Raw genomic sequence first — 23,787 nt, 5'->3', positions numbered from 1 at the left:
GTCTAATTCCATAACCAAGTGTAGAACAGAGAGAGAAGAATCTAGCTAGTGAGCAGTGTGAGGTCTATTTGCATGTATTAGCATTTCATTAGTAACTAATCTTGCCTCATTGACATGCAATTTCCTATTCTCTCACAAGCCAGAGAGAAAATGGATGGCAACATTTCATGACCATGTTAAGGTTGGAGTGGGTGCCTGACGTCTGCAGCTTCCTGTTTGTTCCTCTGCACATCCATTTTGGACAGCAGTCCCAACATTCCAAGGCTTGCTCCTCGGGCAGCACCATCTGCCTGTTTCCAACACCATCTACCCTCATTACAGAGGCTGGCACTGGACATGAATTAACTTCTCCACATTCTCATGGCACATCTCTCACCCCGTTACAATATAATGCTCACTGTGGACCACACTAACACCCATCATTGTAACACTGCTGCCAGGCCTCTTTACACACAGTGACATGATATGATCAGGTTGCGTCTCAGGGCTTCTCAATTGTTCTCACTCACTTTGCACCTACTCAGATGCACACAACAATTGCTCACAGCACCTCTGCCTTGCCTTTTTGTGCTCTTCTCTTGTATTCAGATGCTCTCAGTTCTTTTTGTCTTGTTTACCATTTAGCACAGGCAGAAAACCAGGCAGCTAGTCAGGATTAGCAGCAGGGTTCAGTCAAAAGGATGGGCAAATTGCAATAGGGCACCATACTACACCTTCATCAGAAGTGAGCAGATATAGCAGCAAACCCACCACATGTGGCTCAACAAATGGCTATATCTCAAAGTCTAAGGCAGATAGTCCTGTCAAAAGGAGACAGGCTTCAATCAAGGGGATACCAGCATTACTGTGGCCATTCTCCTCAATAATAAGTATACCACTGTGAATACTTTGGGGAGTGACAACCTACCAGGGGAAAGCCATAGCGGCCAGGTCTCTGGCACTGAGCCTGGCTCTGTGGCTCAGAAGGAAAGGGGGGAGAATAGGAGAGCGATAGTGATTGGAGATTCTGTGGTACTGAGCGAGACTCCTGGATGGTCAGTTGCCTCCCCAGTGCCAGGGTCAGAGATGTCTTGGATCGGGTCTTCAGGATTCTTAAGAGGGAGGGAGAGGAGCCAGAAGTCGTGGTACACCTTGGTACCAATGACATAGCTAGGAAGCAGGATGAGGACCTGAAATGTGATTGCAGGCAGTTAGGATGGAAGCTGAAAGCTAGGACAAGTAGAGAAGTAATTTCAGGATTACTACTGGTGCCACAGCAGAGAGAGGGAGTGGGAGAGAGAGAGAGAGAGAGAGAGAGAGAGAGAGAGAGAGAGAGAGAGAGAGAGAGCGCAGTTGAACACGCGGTGTAGAAGGGAGGGCTTCAGGTTTGTGGATTATTGGGATACCTTCTGGGGAAGGTGGGTACAGGGAAGGATGGGTTGCACCTGAACTGGAGGCGGACCAATATCCTGGGCGGGAGGTTTGCTAGAGCTCTTCAGGAGAGTTTGAACTAGTTTGGAACAGGAGCTACAGATCAGAGGGTGGGGTAGGCAATGTTGTGGAAATTTCAGAGACTTGGATAACATAAGTGCAGGAACGGTTGTTGGATGTTCCGGGCATTAGATGTTTCAAAAGAAATAGGAAGGGAGGTAAAAGAGATGGGGGAATGGTATTGCTAATCAGGGATGGTATCACAATTGCAGAAAGGGAGGTCGTGGAGGAAGGTTTGTCCACTGAGGCAGTATGGGTGGAAGTCAGAAACAGGAAAGGAGCAGTCACTTTATTGGGAGTTTTCCAGAGACCCCTCAATAGCAACAGAGACACTGAGGAACAGATTAGGAGACAGATTTTGGAAAGGTGCCGAAGTAGTAGACTGTTGTCATGGGGGACCTCAACTTCCCTCATATAGATTGGAACCTGAAGCAGATTTGTCAGGTGTGTCCAGGAAGGGTTTCTGACTCAATATGTAGAAAGGCTAATTTGGGGGGAGGCCATATCGGATTTAGTGCTTGGCAACGAACCAGGTCAGGTGTCAGATCGTTTGGTGGGAGAGCATTTTGGTGATAGTGATCACAACTCTCTAATCTTTGCTATAGTCATGGACAGGGATAGGAGCAGACTGTACGGCAAAGTATTTAATTGGGGGAGAGTGAAATACAATGTTATTAGGCAAGAACTACGGAGCACCAACTGGGATCAGATGTTCTCAGGGAAATGCACAGCAGAAATAGAACATAGAAAAGTACAGCACAGTACAGGCCCTTCGGCCCACGATGTTGTGCAGTGGAATAAACCTAATCTAAAACTAAAATAACCTAACCTACATTCCCCTCGATTCACTGCATGTGGAGGTTGTTTAGGGAGCACTTGTTATGGGTACTGAATCGATTTGTCCTACTGAGGCAAGGAAAGGATGGTAAGGCAAAGGAACCTTGGATGACAATGCATGTTGAACATCTAGTCAAGAAGAAGAAGGAAGCTTACTTAAGGTTGAGGAAGCAAGGATTGGACAGGGCTCTAGAGGTCTACCAGGTAGCCAGGAAGGAACTGAAGAATGGACTTAGGAGAGCTAGAAGGCGCTATGAGTAAACCTTGGCAGGTAGGATCAAGGAAAACCCCAAGGCTTTCTGTACGTATGTGAGGAACAAGAGGATGGCTAGAGTGAGGGTAGGGCTAATCAGGAATAGTGGAAGGAACTTGTGTGCAGATTCAGAGGAGGTACTAGAGGTCCTTAATGAATACTTTGCTTCAGTGTTCAGCAGTGAGAGGGACTTTGACATTTGTGAGGACAGCATGAAACAGGCAGATATGCTCGAACAGATTAATGTTGGGAAGGAGAATGTGCTAGAAATCTTGGAAAACATGAGGATAGATAAATCCCCTGGGCCAGATGGGATATACCCAAGGTTTGTATGGGAACTGAGGGAAGAGATTGCTGCCCCTTTGGCAATGATCCTTGTGTCCTCACTGTCCACTGGAGTAGTGCCAGAAGTTTGGAGAGTGGCAAATGTCATTCCTTTGTTCAAGAAAGGGAATAGGGATAATCCTGGAAATTACAGAGCAGTCAGTCTTACTTCTGTGGTGGGCAAATTATTGGAGAAGATTCTAGAGATAGTACTTATGATTATTTTGAAAAGCACAGTTTGATTAGAAATAGTCAGCATGGCTTTGTGAGGGGCAGGTCATGCCTCACAAGCCTTATTGAATTCTTTGAGAATGTGACAAAACACATTGATGAAAGTAGGGCAGTGGATGTAGTGTATATGGATTTAGGCAAGGCATTTGATAAGGTTCCACATGGTAGGCTGATTCAGAAAGTAAGGAGGCATGGGATTCAGGGAAATTTGGCTGTCTGGATAAAAACTGGCAGCCCAATAGAAGTCAGAAGGTGGTAGTAGATGGAAAGTATTCAGCCTGGATCTCAGTGGCCAGTGGTGTTCCACAGGGATCTGTTCTGGGAGCTCTGCTCTTTGTGATCTTTATAAATGACTTGGATGAGGAAGTGGAAAGGTGGGTTAGTATGTTTGCCAATGAGACAAAGGTTGTGGACAGCGTGGAGGGCTGTTGTAGGTTGCAACAGAATATTGACAGGGTGAAGAGCTGGGCAAAGAAGTGGCGGATGGCATTCAACCCAGTCTGAAGTGATTCATTTTGGAAGGTCAAATTTGAATGCAGAATACAGGGTTAATGGCAGGGTTGTCAGTAGTGTGGAGAAACAGAAGGATCTTGCGGTCCACGTCTATAGCTCTCTCAAAGTTGCGATCCAAGTTGATAGGGTTGTAAAGAAGGCGTATGGTGTATTGGCTTCCATTGGCAGGGGAATTGAGTTTAAGAGCCATGAGGTTATGCTGCAGCTGTATAAAACTCAGGTGAGATCACACTTGGGATATTGTGTTCAGTTCCGGTCACCTCATTACAAGAAAAATGTGGAAGCTTTAGACAGGGTGCAGAGGAGAATTACCAGATGCTGCCTGGACTGGAGGGCAGATGTTATGAGGAAAGGTTGACGGAGCTCGGGCTTTTTTCATTGGAGAAAAGAAGGATGAGAGGTGACTTGATAAAGGTTTGCAAGATGATGAGGCATAGATAGAGTTCAGAGATTTTTTCCCAAGGCGGAAATGACTATCACAAGGGGACATAATTTTAAGGTGATTGGAGGAAGGTACAGGGTAATGTCAAAGGTAGGCTCTTCACACAGAGAGTGGTGGGCGTGTGGAATGTGCTGCCAACAGTGGTAGTGGAGTCAGGTACTTTAGAGACTTTTAAGCAACTCTTGGACAGTCACATGGAGGATAGTAAAATGTAGGGTATGCAAGGTAGACTGATAATAGGCTGGCACAACATCATGGGCTGAAGGGCCTGTACTGTGCTGTACTGTGTTCATTGTAGGTCAAGTGCAACATCTGATATCAGTCCAAGAGCTTGGACATAGTCCGTCAGCCTCATGGGTAGGCAGGGTCAGAGCGTCCGTATCACTAACTACAGGAAGTGGGCCATAATCAGTCCTGCAGGTCCAGTGTAACCAATTCAGGGATTCACTGCAGTCAGTCAGAGAACTGGAGAGATCAGTCAGGTCCTCAGTCATCCATCAGGTGGAATGTCCGTCTGTGCCACTCCTGGCAATCAGCTCCATGAAAATAAAAGGGGATAGTAGGGACCAATGCCATTGGGAAGTTGACATGTGGGTTGCCAAGGTGGCAATCACAATATAGTGCATTCAGGATATGGTTTTTACTATGGGGGATTGGGCGGGGGGAGAATTGATAGTCACCACAATCCTGGCTTTGAAGGCGCTACAGCGCAGCACCATAGTTGGCAATGATTAAGCTGTGGGCTTAGGGATAATTTTGGAAGATGAAAACATAGCTCAAAAAATGTTGTACTGGAACATGTGAAAGCTCAGCACTGGTCAAGAAAACAGGGAGTGAAGGAAGAAAGGTGTGTGGAGGTCTGGTGGTGGTTACCAGGCTGAGTCGACCTTCCATACTGATGTGCATCTTAAATAGGCACTGGAAATGGAAATGGTTGTGGCCACACATGCTCCAGGCTCCACAGCAAATGTTTTTATTCAAGGGTTTTACTTGTGAGGAATATGAGGTCCTTCAAGGGGCAATTGCATTTCGCAGGCGCCGACACCACACAGGCTAAAGCCATCTGCACCCTGTATACGAAAATGCATGTAGTGTCCAACAATGTATGACATAATTCTGGTCACAAGCAATCTTGGACATCTCATTGGTGATTATAAATTGATCACAATCATCTCTGTGAAGCAGAGTAATCAACTTAAAAAATGGGTCACAATTCACAAAAAAACCATAGACTGCGCAAAGGTACAGAGCTAATTTCTTCGCACCTTGATGTGCATGTATTCATCAAGAAGTTTTCACATGCAATCTTGCCTTTCTTGGATGGTGTGGGGCTGGAGATACTAGGTCTAAGCAATAAAAGTGCACTTTTAATTTCTTTCTGTATTTCCAAGGCATTCATTGGAAAAGGATTCCTATGTCAATGGTCCCTGTAGAGGCATTTCATGGCCATCCATGTTAGAGACCTCCAAATGCCATTGTTTAGAGGATTAGTCTAAACTCTCATTTCCAAGTGATGCAAATGTTGACTGCTCCTACTACAAAATTCATTGGAACCATGACGAATGGACCCAGCCATAGCTGGGGTGCCATCATAGTGACTGCAATGCTTGAAGACAAAGATTTAGAGGAGGAACAGATGTGTCAGCAAGCTCAGGACCAGGAGCAACCTTCCAGTGGGTGCCAAACACAGTGCCCATGAAGACGTTGAAACAGATGATTCCCTCAGGATGGGTAGCAGCTACAAGAAGCTCAGATTCTATCATCCCTGATGCTATTTCTTGCAAATGAGCGAGCAACATTGACACACGACTGCAGATGTCCCAAGACACTGTCACAGAATTATGCAATTGCGGGAACAAGACCTGTGACACAAAGAAGTGATCTTATCTTAACGGACATCAAGGTGATCATGCTAATGAACTTTTATGCAACCAGCTGCTCTCAAGGATCCACTAGGAACCTGTGTAGGCCCTCACAATCCTTAAACCACAAATGTACCAGGACTGCTTTCAATGCAATTTGTTCCAGACCACACGGCTTCATCTCATTTCCGCACAAGGCCAGTGCTGGAGCCTGGGCAGTAGGTTTTTCCAGGATGCTACTGTCTGCACACGCATCATGTTGGGAGCATCTTATTATGATGCAGCTGATATCCATCAACAGAAAAGGCTTCTATTCCATTAATGTACATATCATCTACCATCGGTAGTACCACATCTCAGAACTCTGCACCCAGTACCTTGGGAGTGGCCATCATGCCGTTATCTTTGATAACTTCCACACTTCATTTGTTTCAGATGCCTGACAAAGATGGTTGCTAGAGACATGGACTATCATCTGCAACCATGGCTAATGACTCCATCACACATTTCCTGACGCAGAGTGTAAATACAGTACAATCCATTCCTTCACCAGGGCCATGGTCTCTTCAAGGTAACATCCCACGGCTTGGATCAGTCTCGGGGGCTCCGTCTTGCAGTACAGACTGGACAGCTACATTAACTTTGCATACTGTGCTCTGCACAACTGGAGCAGACAAAGAAAGCAAGTGATGAATACTGAAGAGCTGGGCAAGCAGAGGCAATCTTCTGAGGAGTAAGATGAGGACACTATAAAGGGAAACACCACCTTCAGCTTGATGGAGCACTGCAGCATCAGGGGCAACAAGCCAAACAGGGGCTTAACTGGCAACCAGTTCTGATAAGGAACTGGGTGCACTGATCACTCATTGACTGACTGTAGACTTGTTGATGATCCAAAGTCAAGCAGTTACTGTTTGTTCCCTGAAGCAGGCACGACTTTTCGTCGATTTTCTTCTTCAATTTTGCTGCTGCTGAACAATCGTGAACGTCTTAAACCATCTGAAGACTTTCTAGTACGTGATGCTCCCACATTGAACAACGAGAAGATGTTAAGCTACACAAAGTGTGGGGAACCAGAAGCACTCCTTTAGTCAGTTGGGATGATACCAAGGAAAGGTAACCGATGGAGCTTGGTTCTTATGGGTGTAATAACTGTTGATCAGGCAGATGATGATGTAAAACTAGCAATATACTTACGAAGCTGAACTTGTATTTGCAATGAAGCGTCACTGGTACAATCTATGTGCCCTGTCAAGTGTTTCTTTTTGTTCTCTCCCTCTACTTGCACTGATGGGCAGCACTTGGTTGGCAGCTGTCACTGGAAAGCCTGGCATAGCTAAGCAGGGGATTGTGCAAGTAGGTGCCACACAGATGTGGTGAATACCTAATGAGATGTGTTCCAGAAAATAGTTCTAGAAAACTAGTTAGGGCTCAGACATAAACCCTCCTTAAATCCCCCGAAATTGAAAATAGCTGATTTATGGTAAAATTCACCCCTCGAGAGCAAAACCTCCTTTAAGAACGAATATAAATAGAGATTTCATTAGGGATGGCAAGGAAAGGTTAGTAGAATAGTTCCAAAGTTTCTCAGTGTTCAGATTGCAGAAATAGTCAGAGAGCAAAAATAGATAGAATTTCTGCAGGCGATCACAGAAAATTTGTAAGAAAACTTGCAAGAAAAACAAATTCAATGCCATATCCCATTTAAATTTAAACTGTAACCAATCCACACATTACCCCCACCCCACCAAATAATTAGATATTTTAACAAGGTACCAAATTATAAAAGCAGATACTAAAGGACGTTTACAAATCACTGCACATCATGGTACATAAGAGTTTGATTTTTCGATTCCAAAACAGAAGTGGCATCACAGTTATTTTTAATACAATGCTCCATTAGCTAACAAAGGCAAATTTACTCAAGGAGAAATCTTGCGTGTGAACAATCCTTCAGGAATCTCAATGAAACATAAGATTCTGAAGGCACTTGAGAAGCCAGATGATAACCGGATGCTTATCTTGTGAGAGATGCTAGGACTAAGAGAGACAATGTGAAAAATAGGATCTCCCACTTAAAATGAAGGTAAGGTTTTGTTTTCACCTCAGAAAGCATTGAAGGCTGAGTAACCCTTTGAATATTTCAAAGGTTAGACAGATTCTTGAATAACAAGGTAGTCTTAGGTTTGAGGGGCTAGACAGCAAAGTAGAGTTGAATCCACCATCTGATCAGCCATGGTCTCATCAAATGGCATAGCTGGCTCAAGGGGCCAAATGGATAATCCTGCAATTAATTTGTATGTGAGCATGAGTTACAGATATTCTTACTTCATTTAAATTTGTAACTCAACGGCACACATTATCTTTCAAAACACTCAATTCAGCTGGGGAAATGAGAGAAAGAAAGGGTCAGTGGATTCAAAAGCACTCACTAGCAAGTGAATACCAACAAAAAGCTTACTCTGTCTTTTGAGCTTTTGCTGGAGTCTCTGCAATTTGTTCTTCTTTTTGCCATCACAGCCAGATTTAATTTTCTTAGGCTTCACAAGTGTTTTAAGACCTGGTCCAGCTCGTGCATCAACCACCTGACACGGGAATAAAAAAATCTTGTTTTTTTTCCTGGAGTGTCTAAATTGCACATATTAAACAAATCAACGAGATGTTATATCAAACAGGTTAAATAAATGAAAGAAAAAAGACTGTCCATTCCAACTAGACATCAATGGCAACTACAGAAATGTTTAGATTACATGCATCACTCAGCAGATGTACAAAGCATTCCTGCTTTGTATTAGGTTTCATAATTTTTGTTTTGCAACCTGCACTAGAGACTTCCACATCAAAGGGTTACAGGACACGAGTGCAAACGTTCGTGCACTCACATCGAATCTTGGTGCTAACGGAAGACTGTTTTCCTGCAATTTATAATCCCATAGTGTTTCCCTGGCCCAGTCAGCTTTCTTCAACCATACAAAATTGGAAAGCTATTTTATTAAAACAATCTTGTTCTTGATGGGTCATGCAGACACCAAAGCAAAAGGAACTCCACAATAGGTAAGTGGCTATTTCAAATCCAAATACTCTGGCCAAGGGCCAGAAAACTGATCGGCAAAACCACTAAAGTACACATGAGACCCAGTCTATTGAGATTAAATAGTCTACATAATTAAAATTTGACCACTGAACGAAATTTGATTTTTAAAACTTTGCAGGTATTCAGAACAGAAATCTTCAGACTGCCCTAAAAGCATGTTCCAAGGCACAATGGTTGAAATGGATGATTACAATCTCACATACACAAAACTGGAAGAGGCAAAGTTATGCATTTTGAATTATTTTCATGCACATGAATGAATTTCTCTTCATTTACTCAAGACAGCAAATTTCACAAGCAGAAAATACAACACTGTATATAAATTACTTGGATACTTGTGAACATATAGATGTTGACAGGTGTTTAAGAAATGTTGTGTGTTTAATTGGATCACGCTTACATGACTCCAGTTTTTTTTTGATCCAGCAGGAAGTTTCTTCCATCTCTTCACCAAAAGCACACAAGCATTGCAGATATCTCCTGCACGTGCTTCTATCAAACTGTATGAAAACAAACAGATTTCAGCTTACACACATGCTGTTGACTTTTAAGCATCGCATTGTATTTTAAATGTAAATGATATTTAATGCATTTAAAAATAAACTTTCAATTACTGTTCCACCTACTATAAACACTTCTGAAAGCATCTTGCACACATTCCTGTAAAGATTTTACTCTGAAATGTTCTGATACTTATTGAAAGTTCACGACAAATGTAATTCTAACATATCCTATTGCCCAATACTCGCCAAAGGCTTTCCCCTGATAAATGTTATTCCACAATACAGACCCTAGTACAAAAGAAACAGTTAAGTCCCAATTACAACTGCGAGTCAAGAATGGTGTCTGTGAAATAAAAACCTGGGTTGAACAGCAAAAGTTAAAAAAAACTTCAATAGCAAGATTGTCCGGTTATACTGGGCAGACAGTTTCCTTGCACTGAGCACAATCTATGTCTATAAGGAATGGAATTCTGTTCCCAGTTATCCATTAACTATTCCCTTAAGCATTACAATAGCCCAGAGACAAAACAAAATTTTGCTCAGTGCCGAGGAAAAATGTATTTGTTTGAAAATCATAATGTATCTTTTGGTAGTTTTGCATCGTTCGTGAGATGACTTTTCCTTTCAGATTAATTTCAATCAGGTTCCAAAAACATTACCATTCAATCCACTACTACGTTGCATTTTCACTGATGACTATTCAAATCTATTTTAAGTGTCTCGAACAAACACTGAAATTTTGCTATGTGTGGGGTTGGTTGGCTTTATTTGGATTTCAGTTGATAATTATTAATTCCCCAACTAACACATTTCTGAAAACACAGAAACATAGAAAATAGGAGCCAGGGTAAGCATTGTGGCTGCTCCACCATTCAGTATGATAGTGGGTCTGCCACAATCTCAAGACCACTCTCCTACTTTCTCCAATATCGTTTGATACCTTTGGTATCTAGAAATCAAAAACATTCTTAAATATATTCCGTGATTTAGCTTTCGCAGCCTTCTGTGGTAGAGAATTCTACAGGTTCACCAACCTCTCAGTGAAGAAATTCCTTTTCATCTCAGTCCAAAATTGTTCGCCCAATATCCTCAAACCAATATGGGATGCTCAACTCATCATTTGCCTTCCTAACTGGTTGCTGCACTTGCTTTCTGTGACTGGTGTACAACATCACCCAGGTCCCCTTAAACATCAACATTTCACAATCAATCACTATTTAAATAATACTCTACCATTCTACTTTTCCAACTAAAGTAGATAACTTCACACTTATCCACACTATACTGCACCTGCCACACATTTGCCTACTCATTCAGCTCATCTGAATCATTACAAAGGCTTTTACATCCTCCTCACCAGACTAAATTCCTCCTAGCTTTTCCGTTGGCAGCAAACCTGGAAATATTGTGTAGGGCTGGATGAACACAGCAGGCCAAGCAGCACCAGAGGAGCAGGAGAGCTGACGTTTCGGGTCTGGACCCTTCTTCAGAAATGGGGGAGAGGAAGGGGATTTTGAAATAAATAGAGAGGTGGGGGAGGCGGATAGAAGATGGATAAAGGAGCAGATAGGTGGAGAGGAGACAGACAGATCAAAGAGGCGGGGATGGAACCAGTAGAGGTGGGTGTAGGTGAGGAGTTAGGGTGGGAATAAGTCAGTCCAGGGAGGACGGACAGGCCAAGGGGGCGGGATGAGGCTGGTAGGTAGGCTGGTAGGTGGGGCTTGAGGCGGGAGGAGGGGATAGGTCGGCGGAAGGACGGACAGGTTAGGGAGGCAGGAACAAGTTGGGCTCGTTCTGAGATGCAGTGGGGGGAGGGGAGATTTTGAAACTTGTGAAGTCCACGTTGATACCATTGGGCTGCAGGGTTCCCAAGCGGAATATGAGACGTTGTTCCTGCAAATTTCGGGTGGCATCATTGTGGCACTGCAGGAGGCCCAGGACACGTCATTCAAGGATTCAGAGGGGGAGTTGAAATGGTTCGCAGGTGGGTGGGAGGTGCAGTTGTTTGTTGCGAACCGAGCGGAGGTGTTCTGCAAAGTGGTCTCAAAGCCTCCGCTTGGTTTCCCCAATGTACAGGAGGCCACACCAGGAACAATGGATACAGTATACCACACTGGTGGCTGTGCAGGTGAACATCTGCTTGATGTGGAAAGTCTTCTTGGGGCCTGGGATGGGGGTGAGGTGTAGGAGCAGGTGTAGCACTTCCTGCGGTTGCAGGGAAAAGGGCTGGGGGTTGGTGGGGCTGGTGGGGAGTGTGGAGCAGACAAGGGAGTCACTGAGAGAGTGATCCCTCCGTAAGGCAGACAAGGGTGGGGAGGGAAAAATGTCTTTGGTAGTGGGGTCAGACTGCAGATGGCAGAAATGCCAGAGGATGATGCGTTGGATTCGGAGGTTGGTGGGATGGTCCGTGAGGACGAGGGGGATTCTGTTTTGTTTGTTATTGCAGGGAGGGGATGTGAGGGATGAGTTGCGGGAAATGCGAGAGACCAGGTCGAGGGTGTTTTCAACCATGCTGGAGTGGAGGTTGCGGTCGTTGAAAAATGAGGACATCTGGGACGTCCAGCAGTGACATATCTCATCTCAGGAGCAGATGTGGCGGAGGAAAAGGATTTGGGAATAGGGGATGGCATGTTTGCAGGTAGGTGGGTGAGAGGATACCTGGAGCAGTCCCTCTTCCAAAGCTACAATGGCCCTATCCCCTACCTCTTCCTCCACTACATCGATGACTGTATCGGCGCTGCCTTGTGCTCCCACCAGGAGCTCAAACAGTTCATCCACTTCACCAACACCTTCCACCCCAACCTCAAGTTCACCTAGACCATCTCCAATACCTCTCTCTCTTTCCTGGACCTCTCTGTCTCCATCTCTGGTAACCACCTGGAAACCGATATCCATTTCTAGACCACCGACTCTCACAGCTACCTAGAATACACCTCCTCTCACCCACCTTCCTGCAAAAATGCCATCCCCTATTCCCAATTCCTTCACCTCCACCGCATCTGCTCCCAAAATGAGGCATTCCACTCCCAGACATCCCAGATGTCCTCATTTTTCAAGGACCGCAACTTTCACTCCACTGTGGTTGAAAACGCCCTCGACCTTGTCTCTCGCATTTCCAACAACTCATCCCTCACACTCCCTCCCCGCAATAACAACCAAAACAGAATCCCCTTTGTCGTCACGTGCCACCAAACCAAACTCCGGATCCAACACATCATCCTCCGGCACTTCTGCGATATGCAATCTGACCCCACCACCAAAGACAATTTTCCCTCCCCACCCTAATTTGTGTTCTGGAGGGACCAATCACTCTGTGACTCCCTTGTCTGCTCCACACTCCCTACTAGCCCCAAGACCCCCGGCACTTTTCCCTGCAACAGAAATAAGTGCTACACCTGCCCCTACACCTCCCTCCTCACCCCCAAACCAGGCCCCAAGAAGACTTTCCACATCAAGCAGATATTCACCTGCACATCTGAAAATGTGGTATACTGTATCCATTGTTCCTGGGTGGCCTCCTCTACATCAGGGAAACCAAGCGGAGGCATGGAGACCGCTTTGTGGAACACCTATGCTCGGTTTGCGACAAACAAATACACCTCCCAGCCACGAACCATTTCAACTCCCTCTCCCACTCCTGAGATGACTTGTCCATCCTGGGCCTCCTCCAGTACCACAATGATGCCACCCGAAGGTTGCAGGAACAGCAACTCATATTTTGCTTGGAAACCCCGCCACCCAAGGGTATCAATGTGGACTTCACAAGCTTCAAAATCTCCCCTCCCCCAACGCATCCCAAAACCAGCCCAGCTCGTCTCCGCGTACCTAACTTGTCTGTCCTTCCTCCCACCTATCCACCCCTCCCACCTCAAGTCCCAACCCCATCTCCTACTTAGCAACTTCATCCTGCCTCCTTGACCCGTCCGTCCTCCCTGGACTGACCTATCCCCTCCATAACTCCTTTACTAGCTCCATCCCCGCCCCTTTGACCTGCCTGTTTCCTCTCCACCTAGCTGCTCCTTTATCCATCTTCCATATGCCCCCACCCCTCTATTTATTCCAGAATCCCCTTCCCTCTCCCTTTCCTGAAGAAGGGTCCAGACCCGAAACATCAGCCTTCCTGCTCCTCTGATGTTGCTTGGCCTGCTGTGTTCATCCAGCTCTACACTTTGGTATCTCAGATTCTCCAGCATCTGCAGTTCCTACTATCTCAGGAAATACTGTATTTGTTTCCTCAAATCTTTCATAAATACCGAGATTAACTACGACCCAAGCATTCACCTCTGCAGTAACTCACTAGTGAAAGACTTCCACTCCAAAGACCAACTTCTTCCTGCTGTCTTTTTTTCTGTTTGCTAACCAATTCTCAATCCATGTTAGTATATTAGTCCTAATCCCATGTACTTTGATATTACACAATAACTCTTATGTGGGACTCTATCGAAAGCTTTCTGAAAATCCAAATACAACAGTGGATACAACAATAGTTCTCTTTCATCTACTCTACTAGTTACATCCTCAAAAACTCCAGTAGGTTTATCAAACATGACTTTCCTCTCAAATTCATGATGACTTTGTGTAATCCATTTGGTAATTTCGAAGTGTCCTGTTATTACTTTCTTTATACTAGGGTCTAGCACTTTTCCATTTCTGATGCTAAGCTAATTAATTTATAATTTCCTTTTTTTCTCCTGCTTTCCCTTCTTAAATAGTGGAATATACCAACCAGCTGGCATTGTTACAAGAATCCACAGAACTCTGAAAGATAATGACCATGAATCTAATATCTCCATCCTCTCCTCCTTTACTGCTCTGGGATGCAAATTATAAGGCCTGGAGATTCAGTTTTCAGTCCAATTATTTCTTTCAATGCTTTTTTTAAAATTAGTACTAATTCCCTTCAATTCCTCTTTCTTAATAGACCGCTCCTTTGCCAGCATTTCCAGAAAGTTATTTGTGTATTTTTCTGTAAAACCAGTTCTAAAGTAGTTGTTTAAATGCTCTACCATTTGTTTTCTGTTATTATTTCTCCATCTCAGACTATAAGGGATCTCCATTTTCTTCACTAATCTTCTTTTATTTTTAACATTCTTAAAGAAGCTTCTACAGTCCACTTGTATGCTTCTTGCAAGTTTACTCTCATACTCAATTTTTCTGCTCTTAAACAATCTGTTGATTGTTTTTTGCTGAATTCTAAACTGCTTCAAATCTTCAGGCTTGGACTTTTTCTATCAACTTTATATAACTCCTTATTTTTAGATCTAATGATATTTTTATTTTCTTTTGTTAGTCATGGTTAGCCAACTTTGCCTGATGTGTTCTTTTGCCTGAAAGGGTAACTGCTGCATTGCATGCAATCATTAAATAAATATTGACCATTGCCCATCCACTACCATGTCTTTTAATGAAGTCACTCAATTTATCACAGCTAACTCACCCCTCAACTTGGGGGTTTCTTTTGTTTACATTTATGACCCTAGTTTCAGATTGGATTACTTCACTTTTTATCCCAATGAAGAATTCTATTACATTATGGTCACTTTGTCCTAAGAACCTGTTGCGAGGCAATAAGATCATTAATTAACCACTTCACATTGCATAAAATCAAATCTAGGATAGCTTGTTCCCTCATTGTTTTTTCAATGTACTGATGTAAAAAACCATCTTTTGCATCTACCAGGAATTCATCCATCAAAATATTATTGTAAACATAGTTTTTCTCAGTCACCCATGATTACTGCAATATCCTTGCTGCTTAAATCTCTAATTTTCCATAAAATGCCATCACTATCATTTGGAGGCATATAGACAATGAGCACTAATGTTTTCTGATCCCTTGCTGCTCCTTAGCTCTTCTGAGATTGATTCCACATCTAGATTTTCTGCATAAATATCTTTGCTGATTATTGCAGATTTCATCTTTACTCCAAGACCAGCCCGCCTCTTCCTTATTTGCTGGTTCTTCCCAAAGTTTGAATACTATAGATATACAGTTTCCACCCTTGGGTCATCCTGTAGTCATGTCTCCATAATCACACACAATCCTAACTTTTTACCATTTACAATGTTTTGTGCCATTAATTTGCCTACCTTCTGAAAATGCTCCATGGATGCAGTCTTTAGACTTGTCTTTTTAGCATTTTTATACATTTTTGTCCAATGGTCCTATTTACAGTTAGCCCTTGCTTCCTCCACCTATTACTTTTCCCTTCCACTTTTGTATCCTCCATTCCCACCTTTGTTTCTCTCACTTTTGCCTATCTACTCGGGTCCCCATTAGGAATCGTAGCCGGGAGAATTTGCACGTTTTATTTCAAAAATAAAGAATGTAAAGTTTTATTTACAATGATAAAGGGAAGTGGACTCAAAGACCGAGTAGCAAAAGCGCTTCCGCACCTGGCTACTGAATGTTCTGTGGGTGATCGAGAGGGTTCGGGGAGGGGGCTAATGAGAAAAGAAAGACATCCATCGTCCTTACCCAAAACAAAGTCTGAAGCTTTCTTCATATCGTCTGCTGTCAGTGAAACGAGAACTGGAAGATTTGGTCTTGCAAATGCAACAGCCTTCCAAGCTCCGATAGATTTTAGATTTATGGAAACCGAACATCGTCTTTCGCCGCCTGCCAAAATCTCCCCTCTGCTTAAAAAATACACACAGTGTCAATTCATATAGATTCGAGTTTTCACAAAACAAACGTCACGGCATTAAGGAAGCCGCCAAGTCTGACCACATCCACGTTAATTAGAGGATTTTACACAACCGAGTAATGTTTGCTATAATAACTCATGGGCAGCGCTGGTTTTAAGTTTCAGCTCAGTGTACGAAATCACATTTCTTCACAGTTCACTCCATTACGAACACAACGGTTTATCAGATGGCCCTTACTAAGCGGGCTACCGACCAAAAAGACACGATTCGCTGAAAAATTCTCCCCACTTCTACTTTGCAACAGGACAGATTTAAAAAAGGCACCTTTCAGATCGTGCAAACGTGTAAGCCCTGCGACATCACATGCCGCGTGAAAACTGACCTATTTTTACACATTGTGTACTAATAGCAACAGCCAGACACAACAAAACGGCCGACAACTCTCTAACACAAAGACATTTTGTTTGATCCTGATGAATGTACAAGAGCTGACCCGAAATCACCAAGCTACATGTATTTTGAGCGTTCTTACCAACGACCCCGTTATCTAACAATGATACCGAGCACGCTGGTTGCGATTTGACTTGATCTGTGCCATGGTGGTACTCGCCTGAACGCATTCAGAACAAGGGCCACACACGTTTGCACTCGCTCTCCATTGAGCGTGGCGTGCTCTTCTCTCCCAGAAAATTCACTGAAAAGCGACACTAATTGAAGGCCAGTTGCAAAATCGGAGAATATTAATTTTCAGGGCGAAGAGAGACTCATTAAACCTTTTCCGTACCTGCGGGCTCCGATCAGAAAGCAGCACCAACACGTTGCTGGGAACGGATTCCAAACAATAAACTTCAGGCTGGAGCAAACACGGAACCAGTTGGTAAACAGCAGACAGAAGTCGACGGAGCTGGAGTTCGTTTTGGACACTGTGATTGTGTGAGTGTGTGCGTGCTAGGATGTCCGCCACAATGTAACGCGTGCGGATATCCGAGTGTCTACAACGCAACAGCCTGGAAACTGAAAGTTGTGGCGCTCATTGCAGACACATTGTCGACTTTCTGTGAAACCAGCAGCATTTCCCTTCGTTTGGTTCCCCTCCCCCTCACATTCAACGGGTCGTCAACGCCATCACAACGGAGACCACACGGCATTCCTCAATAATTTAAATAAGAACACGTTTAAACCGACAGCGGTAATTTTGCAAACCCACTTCTCACGTTCACTCGCCCAAATACTTTAGTTCAAAACGCATAAATGTAATTTATAATTTACCTCTCCTGCCACTGTTCAGTATCCAAGACGCTGCAGTGCAGTGACCCACAAAAATAGGAGGTGCTCTTTGAGACAGTATCAACATAGCAGAATTACCGAGTGGAATGCGGTGAGAAAATGAATTTAGACTCAAGATATTACATTCATGGACAATATTTTGAGCTTTCTCAGCGAGTGACCTCGACGGCAGGGAAATAAATCTAAAGCAGTCACACGCGATTCTATTGTCTCTCAATGTAAACACCTTCACTTCAACCCTAAATGTGAGATAAACACATACTTAATTAACAAACAATGTAAACTTGGGCAGTGCACAACTCCAGAGCACCAAAACGTAGTTTGTAAATTTAGATGCAATGTTATCTTTTTTTTTCAAAAAGGAAAACTTTTAAATATTTGTAAACAACGCAAATGTACTCACCAAGCAAACAAAACTTCGGGATACTCGTTGTACCCTTCTGCTGGCCTGAGCATGCTTACTATTCATTCAGCATATAGCAGGAATTTATCACATTATTTACATATGAAAGCACTTTTTATCATAAGGCGCCCAACACCATATTTGGGCATGGAGCCCCGGTTTCCTGACAGTAGCACTTTGGGATTTGTAGTCTATTGTTGGTGAGATTCCTGTGAGGAAAATATAAGCCGCGCCGTGTTCAAACTCCAAATCCCAGCGGTGCCGGGGGCTAAAAATGATCTGAAAATGTTTTTGCCTGAAATGGCGGGAATGGCGACAAACTCTTTATCTGGCAGCTCGTCAAACTGGTTATTGTTACTATGTTGCTAAAGCGAGGTGCAGTGTTGCTGATCAGACTGTGAAGTGGGATTTATTTGTTCACAATTGTTTTACATGCCCATGAGTCGGCGTGAAAGCACGCAAGCTACGTGCACGCTTTAAGGTAGGCTGGTGTGGCAGGATCGGATTGCTGTACATCTGAAGGCTGGTGGCAAACATGAATCCGTGCAGTTGGTGTTTTAAATCGGGAACAGAAATGAAATTACACGATTTCCAAACTGTATGAATCTTGTGCTGCATTGACGCTGCAGTGTTGACGCGTTGTGATATGGCAACGGTCTGTCCTCAATGGGGACGTTTCTCTTGTCTGTGAGATGATGATCTGGGCATTTCAAAACAAAGAAAACGTGCTGCTGTGAACAGTTACTAAGTGAAAAGCGAAACCACTGAAACAATCAATTTAGATTACTGAAAAAGCATTCGTTTTGAAAAGTAACAATCCAAATCACTTTGATGGATACATTTATATCTGAAAAATACAAACAATATTATGCATTTTCCTACTTAGCAGACTTGTATTTTGAGAACGGAAGATTTGAATGCAGCTTAGATGCAAATCGTAGGATTAATTACAATATATTTTAAGCGATTAAGTAAAGGTGGCATTCTGCATAAAAAGCAGTCTCCATGACCGAGTGGTATGTCATCTTAAAAACATGACATTTCTTAGAAAGTCAAGTGTAGGGTTAAATACTGTTGCCCAGTTTGGAGTTGTGCGCAGCGATACAAAAAAAGAGCTGAATCCACAGAACCTCGTGTGCCAGCTTATTTACCTGTCTATTGTACAATTGCCAGGACAAATCCGATGTAAAACAGGAATTCAGTGAGGATTTTCGAATGCAATCTTTTATAGCTTAATGTCGCAGAAGAAAGTAACATACAATCTGCATCTACTGTTTTATTTATGGTAACCTCAGAAATTGGCATCGCACGACCTTCAGACATTAACCACAGAAGAGACATAACCCGTGCTTTTAGTCCCTTATACAAACTCCATGCCTTAGCTGCTGACGTCTCTCCTTAAGCGTCTGGGGTTGTTAACAGCTTAGGTATCATATTTGACAATTGAGATGAGTTTCCAAATGCACATCCACGCTGTCAGTTGTTGCAAGCTCTATCACAGCTTGTCTTCTGCCGAGACACTTACTAACGTAAATGAAACTGCCCCACCGAACTCATCTCCACCTATCTGGATCTCAGCCTGCTCTGCCCCACCAAACTCATCTCCACCTATCTGGAGGCCCGACCAGGCCCCCTCCACCGACACTCTCATCCGCCTAGCTGAACTCGTCCTCACACTCAACAACTTCTCTTTTGACTCCTCCCACTTCCTACAGACTAAGGGGGTGGCCATGGGCACCCGCATGGGCCCCAGCTATGCCTGCCTCTTTGTAGGTTACGTGGAACAGTCCCTCTTCCGCACCTACACAGGCCCCAAACCCCACCTCTTCCTCCGGTACATTGATGACTGTATCGGCGCCGCCTCTTGCTCCCCAGAGGAGCTCGAACAGTTCATCCACTTCACCAACACCTTCCACCCCAACCTTCAGTTCACCTGGGCCATCTCCAGCACATCCCTCATCTTCCTGGACCTCTCAGTCTCCATCTCAGGCAACCAGCTTGTAACTGATGTCCATTTCAAGCCCACCGACTCCCACAGCTACCTAGAATACACCTCCTCCCACCCACCCTCCTGCAAAAATTCCATCCCCTATTCCCAATTCCTCCGCCTCCGCCGCATCTGCTCCCACGATAAGACATTCCACTCCCGCACATCCCAGATGTCCAAGTTCTTTCAGGACCGCAACTTTCCCCCCACAGTGATCGAGAACGCCCTTGACCGCGTCTCCCGCATTTCCCGCGACACATCCCTCACACCCCGCCCCCGCCACAACCGCCCCAAGAGGATCCCCCTCGTTCTCACACACCACCCTACCAACCTCCGGATACAACGCATTATCCTCTGACACTTCCGCCATTTACAATCCGACCCCACCACCCAAGACATTTTTCCATCCCCTCCCCTGTCTGCTTTCCGGAGAGACCACTCTCTCCGTGACTCCCTTGTTCGCTCCACACTGCCCTCCAACCCCACCACACCCGGCACCTTCCCCTGCAACCGCAGGAAATGCTACACTTGTCCCCACACCTCCTCCCTCACCCCCATCCCAGGCCCCAAGATGACATTCCACATTAAACAGAGGTTCACCTGCACATCTGCCAATGTGGTATACTGCATCCACTGTACCCGGTGTGGCTTCCTCTACATTGGGGAAACCAAGCGGAGGCTTGGAGACCGCTTTGCAGAACACCTCCGCTCAGTTCGCAACAAACAACTGCACCTCCCAGTCGCAAACCATTTCCACTCCCCCTCCCATTCTCTTGATGAAATGTCCATCATGGGCCTCCTGCACTGCCACAATGATGCCACCCGAAGGTTGCAGGAACAGCAACTCATATTCCGCCTGGGAACCCTGCAGCCATATGGTATCAATGTGGACTTCATCAGTTTCAAAATCTCCCCTTCCCCTACTGCATCCCTAAACCAGCCCAGTTCGTCCCCTCCCCCCACTGCACCACACAACCAGCCCAGCTCTTCCCCCCCACCCACTGCATCCCAAAACCAGTCCCACCTGTCTCTGCCTCCCTAACCGGTTCTTCCTCTCACCCATCCCTTCCTCCCACCCCAAGCCGCACCCCCATCTACCTACTAACCTCATCCCACCTCCTTGACCTGTCCGTCATCCCTGGACTGACCTATCCCCTCCCTACCTCCCCACCTACACTCTCTCCACCTATCTTCTTTACTCTCCATCTTCGGTCCGCCTCCCCCTCTCTCCCTATTTATTCCAGTTCCCTCTCCCCATCCCCCTCTCTGATGAAGGGTCTAGGCCCGAAACGTCAGCTTTTGTGCTCCTGAGATGCTGCTTGGCCTGCTGTGTTCATCCAGCCTCACATTTTATTATCCACCTATCTGGACTCCATTTTCTCCCCTTTGGTCCAGGAACTCCCCACCTACGTCCGTGACACCACCCACGCCCTCCACCTCCTCCAGGACTTCAAATTCCCTGGCCCCCAACACCTCATCTTCACCATGGACGTCCAGTCCCTATACACCTGCAATCCGCATGCAGATGGCCTCAAGGCCCTCCGCTTCTTCCTGTTCCGCAGGCCCGACCAGTCCCCCTCCACCGACACCCTCATCCGCCTAGCCGAACTCGTCCTCACCCTCAACAACTTCTCTTTTGACTCCTCCCACTTCCTACAGACTAAGGGGGTGGCCATGGGCACCCGCATGGGCCCCAGCTATGCCTGCCTCTTTGTAGGTTACGTGGAACAGTCCCTCTTCCGCACCTACACAGGCCCCAAACCCCACCTCTTCCTCCGGTACATTGATGACTGTATCGGCGCGCCTCTTGCTCCCCAGAGGAGCTCGAACAGTTCATCCACTTCACCAACACCTTCCACCCCAACCTTCAGTTCACCTGGGCCATCTCCAGCACATCCCTCATCTTCCTGGACCTCTCAGTCTCCATCTCAGGCAACCAGCTTGTAACTGATGTCCATTTCAAGCCCACCGACTCCCACAGCTACCTAGAATACACCTCCTCCCACCCACCCTCCTGCAAAAATTCCATCCCCTATTCCCAATTCCTCCGCCTCTGCCGCATCTGCTCCCACGATAAGACATTCCACTCCGCAACAACCCAGATGTCCAAGTTCTTCAAGGACTGCAACTTTCCCCCCACAGTGATCGAAAACGCCCTTGACCGCGTCTCCCGCATTTCCCGCAACACATCCCTCACACCCCGTCCCCGCCACAACCGCCCAAAGAGGATCCCCCTCGTTCTCACACACCACCCCACCAACCTCCGGATACAACGCATCATCCTCCGACAGTTCCGCCATCTACAATCCAACCCCACCACCCAAGACATTTTTCCATCCCCACCCCTGTCTGCTTTCCGGAGAGACCACTCTCTCCGTGACTCCCTTGTTCGCTCCACACTGCCCTCCAACCCCACCACACCCGGCACCTTCCCCTGCAACCGCAGGAAATGCTACACTTGCCCCCACACCTCCTCCCTCACCCCTATCCCAGGCCCCAAGATGACATTCCACATTAAACAGAGGTTCACCTGCACATCTGCCAATGTGGTATACTGCATCCACTGTACCCGGTGTGGCTTCCTCTACATTGGGGAAACCAAGCGGAGGCTTGGAGACCGCTTTGCAGAACACCTCCGCTCAGTTCGCAACAAACAACTGCACCTCCCAGTCGCAAACCATTTCCACTCCCCCTCCCATTCTTTAGATGACATGTCCATCATGGGCCTCCTGCAGTGCCACAATGATGCCACCCGTAGGTTGCAGGAACAGCAACTCATATTCCGCCTGGGAACCCTGCAGCCTAATGGTATCACTGTGGACTTCACCAGTTTCAAAATCTCCCCTTCCCCAACTGCATCCCTAAACCAGCCCAGTTCGTCCCCTCCCCCCACTGCACCACACAACCAGCCCAGCTCTTCCCCTCCAGCCGCTGCATCCCAAAACCAGTCCAACCTGTCTCTGCCTCCCTAACCTGTTCTTCCTCTCACCCATCCCTTCCTCCCACCCCAAGCCGCACCCCCATCTACCTACTAACCTCATCCCACCTCCTTGACCTGTCCGTCTTCCCTGGACTGACCTATCCCTTCCCTACCTCCCCACCTATACTCTCTCCTCCTATCTTCTTTTCTCTCCATCTTCGGTCCGCCTCCCCCTCTCTCCCTATTTATTCCAGAACCCTCCCCCCATCCCCCTCTCTGATGAAGGGTCTAGGCCCGAAACGTCAGCTTTTGTGCTCCTGAGATGCTGCTTGGCCTGCTGTGTTCATCCAGCCTCACATTTTATTAGCTTGGATTCTCCAGCATCTGCAGTTCCCATTATGTCTGATACCCTTACTCACGTCTTTGGCCTCTGTAGATATCAACATATTCCCGCTCAGCTCCCCAAGTTCTAGCACGCTGCTTATGGTCAAATAAAATTTACTTGTTCGTGTTCTTCATCACAACAAATTCTGTTTACCCATCACCCCGAATACTCCCTGACCGACTTTAATTCCTGGTTATACAATGGTCAATTTTAAATTTCTCTTTTTTTAATTATTTCATGGCCTTGACCCTCCCCATCTCTGTAATTTCTGCAGCCCCTACACTGCCTGATTGCACTTCTCTAATTGTAAACACTTGAGCATTCATGCTTTTAATTGTTGTGCTCATCATGGCTATGCCTCGATCTTTTGCCTTTCTTTGCTCCTTTAAGACGTTTCTTAAAATGAATCTGATTGAACCAGCTTTTGACCATCTGCCCTAATATTGTTTTCGGTAGCTCGGTGTCAAACCTTGCTTTGTAATGCCTGCAAAGCACCACTGGACATTTTAAATTTTATTATGTTAATACTGTCATATAAATTATGCTGTTGTGACATGGAAGGGTCAACACTTCATGATACCGTGTGTATAAGTATGGAGGACCAGGTTTATCAGGAGTGGACAGTCCA

At 45.5% G+C, this 23,787-nt stretch overlaps 1 protein-coding gene across 3 annotated transcripts in view; it reads right to left on the bottom strand.

Annotated features, from left to right (window-relative positions):
- sinhcafl (SIN3-HDAC complex associated factor, like) overlaps positions 1-18,081 on the bottom strand; it is a 30,265-nt gene extending 12,184 nt beyond the window's left edge. Inside the window, exons 1-4 of one of the 3 annotated variants that reach the window (XM_048545945.2) lie at positions 17,868-18,081; positions 16,008-16,168; positions 9,427-9,526; positions 8,394-8,517 (exon numbers count right to left, since the gene is read on the bottom strand). In XM_048545945.2, coding sequence (XP_048401902.1) covers positions 8,394-8,517; positions 9,427-9,526; positions 16,008-16,168; positions 17,868-17,933 — 451 coding nt within the window. In that variant the 5' untranslated portion in view covers positions 17,934-18,081. Of the gene's footprint in view, positions 1-8,393; positions 8,518-9,426; positions 9,527-16,007; positions 16,169-16,961; positions 17,807-17,867 lie in introns of those variants that run through there. The other 2 variants (XM_048545947.2, XM_048545948.2) reach the window with 2 other exon arrangements.
- Positions 18,082-23,787: the final 5,706 nt, after the last annotated feature.

Source organism: Stegostoma tigrinum, chromosome 17 (genome assembly GCF_030684315.1).
Source record: "Stegostoma tigrinum isolate sSteTig4 chromosome 17, sSteTig4.hap1, whole genome shotgun sequence".
Classification (NCBI taxonomy): Eukaryota; Metazoa; Chordata; class Chondrichthyes; order Orectolobiformes; family Stegostomatidae; genus Stegostoma; species Stegostoma tigrinum.
The sequence above is the reverse complement of the archived record's forward strand: the minus strand, read 5'-3'. Positions and strand labels throughout refer to the sequence as shown.